Source organism: Apteryx rowi, unplaced genomic scaffold (assembly GCF_003343035.1).
Source record: "Apteryx rowi isolate R43461 unplaced genomic scaffold, aptRow1 scaffold_60, whole genome shotgun sequence".
NCBI classification, from domain to species: domain Eukaryota; kingdom Metazoa; phylum Chordata; class Aves; order Apterygiformes; family Apterygidae; genus Apteryx; species Apteryx rowi.
Genome location: NW_020450872.1, coordinates 21,131 through 31,468, shown reverse-complemented (window position 1 = coordinate 31,468; position 10,338 = coordinate 21,131). Strand labels below are relative to the sequence as shown.

At 38.5% G+C, this 10,338-nt stretch overlaps 1 protein-coding gene across 1 annotated transcript in view; it reads right to left on the bottom strand.

The window, feature by feature from the left end:
- Window positions 1-10,338, bottom strand: part of CRYBG3 (crystallin beta-gamma domain containing 3) — a gene marked incomplete at its 5' end in the record, with an annotated part of 46,621 nt that overhangs the window by 15,680 nt on the left and 20,603 nt on the right. Inside the window, 4 exons of the mRNA XM_026083372.1 lie at window positions 3,025-3,151; window positions 3,655-3,764; window positions 7,431-7,463; window positions 8,476-8,602. Of these exons, the coding sequence (XP_025939157.1) occupies window positions 3,025-3,151; window positions 3,655-3,764; window positions 7,431-7,463; window positions 8,476-8,602 (397 nt within the window). The remainder of the gene's footprint in view (window positions 1-3,024; window positions 3,152-3,654; window positions 3,765-7,430; window positions 7,464-8,475; window positions 8,603-10,338) is intronic.

The following is a 10,338-nucleotide window of genomic DNA, read 5'->3' as shown; positions in this document are numbered from 1 at the left end:
AAAAAAAAAAAAAAAAAAAAAAAGTCAAGGAGCTGCAGAAGTTCTTAGTTGTTCATAGAGTTTACAGAGATTAAGGCAATACTGTTACCTTATTGTGTCCCTAAAATCCTACCACCACCTTAAAATTTTGCTCCATAGGATCATGGCCATGCTATAAGAGAATCCTGAAAATATGTAATTTTATTCCTCAAGTTCTCCTTCTGAAATGCAGAGCCTAGAAATCTAGTGGCAGCCAACAGCATTCCAAAAGGCCCCTCAACTGCTGCACTTCAGTGAAAACTCAAAAATTCAGACAAATTCAAAAGTTATTGCTACATGGAAGATGCTCCTTCTAGCTACCAAAACAGATGGAAATAGAAAGGACATTTTGGTTTGGGGTCAGGTATAGAAAGCAATGTTGCACCAGACCATGCTGGACACGCTGCAGGTGTCACTGACCTGTGCTGACTACTATTTTTCACAGCTGCTTTGGAGTTAGCCCCACACAAAGAATCTATATCTTTACATACATACTGCAGATGACGGCCCAAAGCTTGAATTTTACTTAGCTGTACAGTGGAAATGTAACCTTGCAAATTAGAAAGGGGACACCCAGATCCTGTGTGTCCCCATTTCATCCAGCAGATTTGTTCTCCTGTTGCAAAGGACTGGTTGAAATGATCTGCTTCCAAAAATTACAGCTGGACCACATCTACACTAGTCAATGGATTTAGACTGGTTTTAAAGGTTGGTAATGAGTTACCGTTACCTCTCTAGGTAATGGCTAGAGTCCTTCATATTGCTAAAGACATAATTTTTTCCTCTGCAAGTGCCACACGCTCCACACCCTGACCTCTACTTCTAGGCAACACCCGAGATGTAGAAACACCGTACATTGAAGCAATGCCTGTTCCCCAGTCAGAGTCCTTTCAACAACTGCTCTTGCAGCAGATACACCTCACTTACAGGAAAGCAGGTGAACACGCAAGTTCAGGGCTTGATGTCAGGGTTAACCATTCTCCCTCATACGCAGGAGCTATTGAGATACACACCTTAGGTCTGAAGTTGGTCTGGTGTTTAAAGCTGACCAATGGAAGGGGTTCCGAACAGCACAACAGAATTCAATAAAGCTACACAGCAATTTCATTTGGGAATATGCTTGCTGCTCTCTTGAATGAGCTAACAGAAATATCTTGTAAGTAAAAGGGCTCTGTTCCAAGAACAGTGCGTTGCGGACAATGCACAGAATGAACTACGGCTGTTTCTGACCACTGACCAAACATACTGCTGTGTGCTTAACATCACATCTGTACTGAACAATGCCTCCGAAAACTATCCTGAGCGGTTAGCACGCACAATGTGTTAGGGGCCAATGAGTCCATTTCTATTTGTAAAACAGGTGTGGTTCAATAGCATTTTAATCCACTTAACTTTAACGTCTGCATTTCGTGAAACACAAGGGCTCCTATTTGTGAGAAAGGATCTGAACTAGAGGTGCAAGCCACTAGTAAAGTGCAGGAAGGTGTGYGTAAGCTTCTCACACAGCCTGCCAAACACACCTCTCCCAGGGCTTGGCCCTCGGTGATCACCAGTATCCTCCTCTGCAGAGCTGCACAGTTACTTCCCTGTGAGACTAGAGACTGGGGGATTTGGATGAGACCTATCATTTCATGTCAAAACTTCATTCTGATTTATCAGAGCAGAGTCCAGAGACCTAAGGTGAAAGGCAGATTTTTAATCTGAAAGCCAGGCTCTCAGTAGGTGAAAAGGTACAGCTCCACTGAAGTCAAGACAACTACATCTGTTTATCCTAGCAGAGGGACCAGCTCTCAGCCTCAAGCATACATCCTTCCCATCATGTGAGTGCCTTTTTGTGTATTTTTAAAACCTGTTCACAAATAGAAAAAGGACCTTAATACTTGAAGGAAATTGTGAACTGAGTAATTTTTAAAGCCTAGTTTTGTAAGAGTTACAACGAAGGGCAAACATCACACAGACTGAGTTTGATTTCTATGACCAGGGAAGGAGGAACAGTTTTGGAGAAGCTAGCCAGTGCTCCAGAAGAGTGGGCACAGCAGCCATTTGCTTCTGTTTTACTGAAAGTATTAGGGCCAGCTTATATTTTATGTCCCTTGCAGAGGAGCACACTGAGATATGGGACAAAGGCACAGACACGACAACAAGACTCCAGATACATACATCATGCGCATGGAAAAACTACAGCAAGATCCAAAAAAAGCTAAACCTATCTTGTGCTGGATAGTAAACTGCACTTGTATCCAATTTCCTGGTCATAAATGACCTCTTATCTCACCTTTCTGCTACAATAGGTCACTCGACTGTAGGCACAGATGCGTGCTTGAGTATTACATTCAACGTGACCTGAAAGTCACATGAAGATAGTGTGCATGTGTAATAAGGGCTTGTCCTACATCTTAGAAGTCACCAAGAAAGAGGATGCCCAGAAATGAGCTTGGACCAAATTATCTGACGTGTCACACACAGCTCACAGGCCTCATATATAGTATATTATATATTGTTATTTATTGACCTGTAATTTGAGATTCACTAGGAGGTGTAAACCTTTTTTATATTTCTGCAAAATAGTTAGCAAATTAAACAGTATTATAATATATGCTACCTTGCAGTTTCAATTTTTATACTCTTCAGTGTGTACTTTGCTTTAAGACCAAACCTTGGCTGTAAAAGGTCAAATAAAAGAAGCCCCATACGCTAAGATGGCATGACAAAAAGCAGCATCTGCTGCATACTAAGAGTAAGAACAGTCAGAAAAGCACCAATCATTCCAGCTTACACAAAACAGAATACACAAGCACACAGACCTGCACGCAGAGTGTGCGCCTGCACGCAAACGCGTGCACGTGTGCATGCAGCCTGACCTCTTCCAACCCCCAAATCCCATAAGCCAAGAAAACAAACTTCACTCCTTTTCCCGAGCGGGAGTTCRTTTAACGCAATCCCTTGCTTCAGGCTTCTGACTAGGAAAAGAGTTCCAAAACTTGTTTTTTTCAGGCAAGTCCTTACATATTCAATAGGCTTGAGGGATTTGATTGTAGAGGTGGGGCAGCCACAGGAAGTGAGGTCAGGGTAGAGGCCTTCTTCCAGCACACAATGATTGTCAGTAATTTCCCCTTGGTAATACAGGAGCCAACTGTAAGAATAATGTAACAAAAAAAGATTAACTGTTCTAGCTGCTTATTAATGGCAAGTTTTTTCAAGATGTAATATTTTTATAAGAGAATAAGGAATAAAAACTTTCTTTGTTTTTGTTAAGGTTAAAAATAAGGTGAATCTAAAGGCTGTGTGATGAAGCAGCCAAAGCAGAAAAATCAAATTATGTGGTATAGAAATCTCAGTTCCATTGTCAAATGGCAGTAATGGAATGCAGATACTTTTACTGAGTTCGTAAAATCTGGAGTAAATTCTAACTGAAGCTAAAAATCACAATAACTGTGTAAAATTCCCACAGGAAAAGCAAAATGCATAATATCCAAATCAACAACAAAACAACAGCTACTGAGATACACTGCAAGACAAGGGTCTAAGACACAAGGGAATATGATGAGAGCATGTTATGCACATTTGACTACCTGAAATTTAGTAGAAATAAACAAAGAACCCTGAAAATGGTGGCATGTAAAACAACAGACTTACCATCCCCGAAGAACCTTAAAAGAACATGGTATGAATGATGTAAAATCAGAAACTTCTGCTGTGAAATCTATACATGCTCCTTGGAAATGTGTATTACTGAAAGCTTTGAGCTACAAGAACAAAACAAAACAAAACCAATGACTAGAAGGGAATCAAACTCATTATCATTAATGTAAACAGAAATAGCTGTAGTCTTAGAGAAATACCAAGTCAATACACAAAGGCACAGTAGGTAGAACGAATTCTCAGCAAAGGAATCTTTTGCATTTCTGCTGCTGCTTTCCTTTTAGAAAGATCCTGTGTTGCATAGTCTCTGGGCCAGATGCTGGATGCTCCCCAAAGATGCAGGGGTAGCAAGCCTAAGTTCAACTGTGTCAGGAGTGACACAAAGACTGCAGGATGTTGTCCTCCCTGGGAGGTACCCCTGAACTGCAGCTAACCCTCAGCAGAGCCCAGCAATCCACTGCTCCAAAAAGGAAGAGGAAGTTTGGGGCAAAAGATGTGGGGGTACTGTTGACAAAGTACCGTGAAATCTCCTGTGACCACAATGATTGCAGAGGGTTTCTCATTCAAAAACTAGCAGAATTTCTGGGAGATCTGGGCACAGACTGGCAGATGCACTAGGAACTTCTGAAGTTTAACTAAGCTATTTTTACATGTCTTAGTGAAGAACTTGAAACTACATTGAACTATGTCCCATCAATAACATGTTGGACTCACCCTGAAAGTCAAGACGGTTGAAAGTATTGAATTAATATACTGTGTGATATATATATGTGTGTGTATACATACATACATATACATACACACACACACATATATGTATGTATATGTATACGCAYGCACACACACACACACATATATAGTATGATATAGCCCATGATCTCTGATGAAATAACTGAGAATTCTGTACCCTTGGGCTGCCACTGAGGTGAATTTCACTTTAAAGTCTGAAAAAGACTGGCTGAAAGAGAATAAAAAAAAATCTAACTACATCAAGAGAACAGCTCATGTTCCGTATTGGAAGAAAAAAAAAAAAAAAAAAACCTATGGCTGTTGCAAGAGCTGCTTCCCCCTTCATGCCCCAAATTGGCCTAGCTTCCTGCCAAGGAAAAGAAATCAAATGCTTTTGCCAATACAGACTGAGAAGGCCAAACACAAATATTAGCAAACGATTTTATGGAAAAGCTCAGTCTACATTTTGAAAAGAAATGAGTACACTTCCTGTTAGAAAGAACACGAAAGACTTAATCTGGCCTTGCATGATATAACTGCAAATTGGAAAACACAAATCAGCTACAGTATGATGGATAGAGCATAACTGATTTTTCTGTAAATGTTATGTGGCACTTTTACAGACTTGTATCAAATCCCTTTATAAAGGAATATATATACTGCCTTTTCTTCATAGGCCAGATGCTTTGCAACATTTAAAAAGCCTCTATTACTCATTTTTTACAGAATATATCAAATTATGAATGATGGTTATTTGATAAAAGCTGGGATAAAATACTGATTCCTCAGTGAAAATATTGTGTATCTGCAATTAGCCTCAAACTGCAGCTATCTATACTTCATCAGGGTTGACATTACTAAATGACATTTCACTTCTAAAAAGTCAATGGACAACACGTTGAAAATACAAACACAAGTTATCACAGCAGTCATCTCTGCTTCCTAAATTATCTGTACAAGTCAACTGCTAATGAAAGAGGCTTTTTTTTTTGCTGGGCAACACACTTTTTTWAAAAAAATAAATAAAATTAAGAGCTTTTTAGAGTTGATGACTTCAGACAGTCTTGCATTATATGTACTTAATTTATAAGTGAGCCTGGCAGAAGTGAGAGGCTTCTCCACAAAAACTTACAATAACATATTTCACCTCCTAACAAGAACTGTATCAACACGATGTTCTTCCTTCCTGAGCTTTAGAACAGATTCGTATGAAAACCAATATTATGATAAGGCCAATTTTTAAAAGTATTTTCCTAACATAAGACTGCTATCAGAGGACACAACAGGCAAAACACAATCTGGTATATGGCAGTATTTATAGGTAAGTGTGTACATGTGTGCACATATATGTAAATATATAAATATACATACATACACACACAGATTTAAAGAGATGGATTTCTTGACATACCACTGAAAATTAGTAAGATTGCAAAGCACAATTAATTGAAACTTTAAAGGTTTTAAAATTAACCCAAGATATGCAAAATTGGTTTAAAGCACTCAAAGAATAATTTTTGGAACATCCTGAAAAAGTTGAGGAGTCGAAGATAGAGGAAAAGAAATATCTRTGACTGGAAAAAAAAAAAATCTATGCCTATTAGGATCCCACCAGTTTCATCTGAGTCTGTTATTTTATCTGGTATCATTTACCAAGGCCTAATTGTGAAAGTACTTGAAAGGTTTTGGATTTGGCCACAAACTACCATATGAATAGGTTTGGCAGGAAATCAGTGTTTAAGACTAAAATAATACACCAGTTATATCTTCAGACAGGAAACATTTCCTGTAGTCCTGGGTTAATCATAAAATGTTAGAACTAAAATATACTTAGAGAAAAAGAAGGGGTGTGATCTACCTGCACTAAATAACACAGTGTATGCATTTCCCATGCGCTTATGGCATTTATACCCATCTAAGCAGGAGAGACTAAAAATTATGTCCAGATGACAAAATACTTAAGTTTTCTGAAACAGAGTCATTGAGCTCTAAAGACTCTTTCTTTTGAAAAATGTCATGTTTACTCAAATAAAGTTTTCTAAATTTGCTTAACTAAGGGCATGACACAGAGAGAGCAATACAACCACAACAGAGAAAAGGAAGAAAACAAATTACAAATACAGGAACCGATGGGAGCCCTGCTGGAACAGAATATTGTTGGAGACACAGACCATGCTTGGCGATGAGCACAAACATTTAGAGCAGGTTTTTGATTTAGAGAGATACCAGAAAGGTATCTTAATGGAACATAACCTTATCAGATAAGGACCAAAAGCGCACAATCCTAAACTAACTCACTTTTTAAAACTAAAAGCAAATTATAGCAACCTTTTTTTCTTTATAAATTGTCTCCTAGTGAGACAATTTTCAGGGAAATGGTTAGAATGCATCATAGAAGAGACGTATCACAGATTTGTTATAACCAGAATATGTTCAGCTAAGGTCATAGGTTAGCATGAAGGAAAGGGAAGCATGGAGCAAGTTGTGACCTACTTCTAGGGGCTATGCATTCTTGGCAGACTATTAAAAGCAGCACTACCAAGATACAAGATTAAAAAAACAGCCTCTCCTGTTGATAGATCTGCAGGTTTAAAGAGTGCATTTGAATTTTCAGCAGTTTATACTTTGTTAACCTTCACCTCATAAATGAACAAGACAGTGACAAATCAGATGTAACACAAAAGAATGGAAAGAATACATGTCACACAGAGAGATAAAGGCACGATAGCAAGTTTCCAGAAACAGAAAGGCAAGCATAAGAAAATAGCTATAAAGATCCAAAGTCACTCAAAACCTACTGAACTACTTGCATTTTTGAGGACAGAACACTAAAGGCTGTGATCTGGACTAAAACAAAGAATAAAACAGTGGTAAACTTAGCCTTTACACATCTAACAGCTTCCTCAAGCAATGCTCTGCTGTATGGAGATGATAATACCGAGATATTCATCCAAAGTAACAAAGCAGGAAATTCAACATTACCCGTGTTTGATTATTAAATGTTGTTTAGTACAAGAGATGGTTATATAATGTGAACATACCAAATGTGGAGGCTCATTCATTCCAAGCRGTTCCTGCAATAATACATACATACATAAATACAAATAAATAAAATTAATTACAATTAGTTCCCTAGAAGACACATCAAGTTTCAGGAAACTTGTTAATTAAGAATTCAAGAGCAGAAAGACACATATTGGCTACACTCCTGGCACATTTCTTTTCTCCCAGCCTCTCCCATCGACTGCCTATAGGTTCATGGCTACCTCCCTGGTTATTCAGTTCTTTTCCATACATGAAAGTTGCATAAATGTTAATTAGCTCATGTAACATAGATTAGAATCCATGTAAATTTCTCTGCATTTATTTTTAAGTCTATTTCTTAAGAGACAATTCACGAGGACAGGAGATTGGGGCACCTCTTCTGACACAGACGCTTCAAAATAAGGTTAAATGTTTTGTTCCTTTTCTATTTTCAGTGCAGCAGTATCATTTATAATATACTCATTACTGGTGATTTCCTCTGTATCGCATTAGGGTTTTAACAGTTCTGGAGCCAATCAACTTGGGCAAGTTGCACTATCTTCCATTTAATAATGGATTTAAAGTATTTCCTGCTTTACATTCACTACGCATTAAAAATATTTTAGTAAAAGACAAAAAATCCCCAGAGCCCTGCTATACAGGAATAACATAGGATAGATACATATTCAAGCATTTTAAAATCCATTATCAGTTAGGCATTAGGATGTTACCATGTTTTATGGTAAACTAATCTTTCCAGACCAGGGTATCCCTTTTCATGGATGCAGCCTGCCAAAAGAAGTTCTCCTCATGAAGTTTCCCTGGCAATTTTCTCATTAACAGATAGAAAGATGCAGAGTCTGCATTTCGAAAAAAGTAGATTTGGTCTCCACACTGAACAGATTCATTGTGTGTCAACCCACATGGATCTTTAACTTGTCTCCAAGTGATTAGGCAATCTGATTAAACAGCACAGCCTATATTATAACATTATTGTATTCTCAGAACTCCAAAGGTCTTATTTCTTTGAAGTTTTCCCCTTAACAAATTCCAGTAACTCACCAACTTAACAGGGCGAATTGACATGATGATTTTATTGGATCCTCCCCAGTCAAAGAAACACTTGTATTTTCCTTTCTCCAATACATACTGTTCTCCACAGAAATATTTCTGTTGATAGGCAACCCACCTGAAGAATGACACAAAAAATAAACTTGACACATTAAATTTTTCTGTGTAGTTTGATAGAAATATTAATGAGTTGGAACAATTCTCTGTGGAGTTTTTACATGCTGAGTCCATCTGACAGACAATGTAACATCAAACCTGGTAAGAAGCATGTAATTTTCACACCTCTGATTTTCTGCTTTTACTTTGCAAACCTTACTTTAAGAAACAAACACCTTAGGTCTCTGTCTTCCATCAAATATATTTTCAGCATGAGCTGATGCATTGCTTAGAAGCCCAAAGGAAAGATACTTGATTGACAAGTTCTTGAATCTCTCTCAGCTCAATCTTTACCTGTCCAGCATCCTCCCAGACAGGGCTTTCTTCCAACTTTTCCAGTTGGATTTCTTTAAGAAAAATGGTATAAGAAGAAAGAAAAACAAATGAGGAAGCCTTGACAGGATGAGATAAAGAGAAAAGCTTGCAATGGTTGGCAACTCAAACTTCTCCCACTCTGCTTCCCCTGTCACGATTTAAGAACATAAGAAACACCCCATTGTGAGAGACCGATGGTCCATGGGCTGTTTGCATCTTGCTGGCTCTGGCAGTGGCAGAAATACATTGAGGCTAGTTAGGGAGAAGACACTAACCTGGGCACTTTCTGGGGTCCATTCCTCTCTTAGTCCCCCAGCACCCAGGACTGTTATATTAGGGAAGCTAGAGGGCACCTCCTTGCCTAGTCCCTTCAGTACTCATTTATGAATCTGCTTGTCATGAATTTGTCTAATCCTTTTTTGAACCTCCTGATGCTGTCTGCTCTCACAGCCACCTCCAGCAGCAAGTTCCAGAAATCTGCTACCCTTAGTTTTGCACTAATCTTCAAACAGTTTTGTAAAGCACCCCCTAATTACTGTACTGCAGGATTCTGAACATTTCTGCATTAAGCCTGTCCACTACCTTCACAATTTTGTAAATCTCAATTTTATCCCTCCTGTCAGAGTAAGGTTTATTGGTCAGTCACATCTCCTCAGCCTTCTCTTCAAATTGAAGAGCCCAAGCCTTTCTAGTTCCTCCCTATACAGCAGCTGCTCCACTCCTTTGATCGTTGCTTTTCTTTGCATCTTTTCTGCTTCCACTATGTTGTTCTTGAGATACAGGGAGTGGAACTACACACAGTATTAGAGATGCGGGTGCAACAGAGTTTTACAAAGTGGAAAATGATGCCCTCTGCCCTGGCTATTCCCTTAATATCCCTTCCTCCCAATACCATGATTTTGATGACTTCTCTTGCTGCCACTGCATATCAAGCCAATTAYTTCAGCACTGTCAATGATGATTCCAAAAAAACTCATTCCTGAGTTAGAACTCCCACTTCTCAATTTAGCACGTTTTAGATTACTTTTTGCTATGTGTATTATTATACATTTATCTACACTGAAGCATTCTGCTGCCTCTTTTCCTGCTCTATTTTAGGAGATTCTTCTGGAGTTCCTCACCATTGGCATAGCCTTTGACTACCCAGAAGAACTTAGTATCATCTGCAAACTTGGAGATTTCACTGTTTGCTTCCCTCTTCTACATTACTGATGTTTCCTGAAAAAAAATCATTGAATATGTGATTGAATAAATTCAGACCCATCACCTGTCCCTGAGAAACATCACTGATGACTCTTCTCCATCCTTAAAAATGCCCATTAAACCCTATACTTTGCTTCCTATCCTTTAGGCAACTTTCAGTCCAGGAAAGAAATTTTCTTC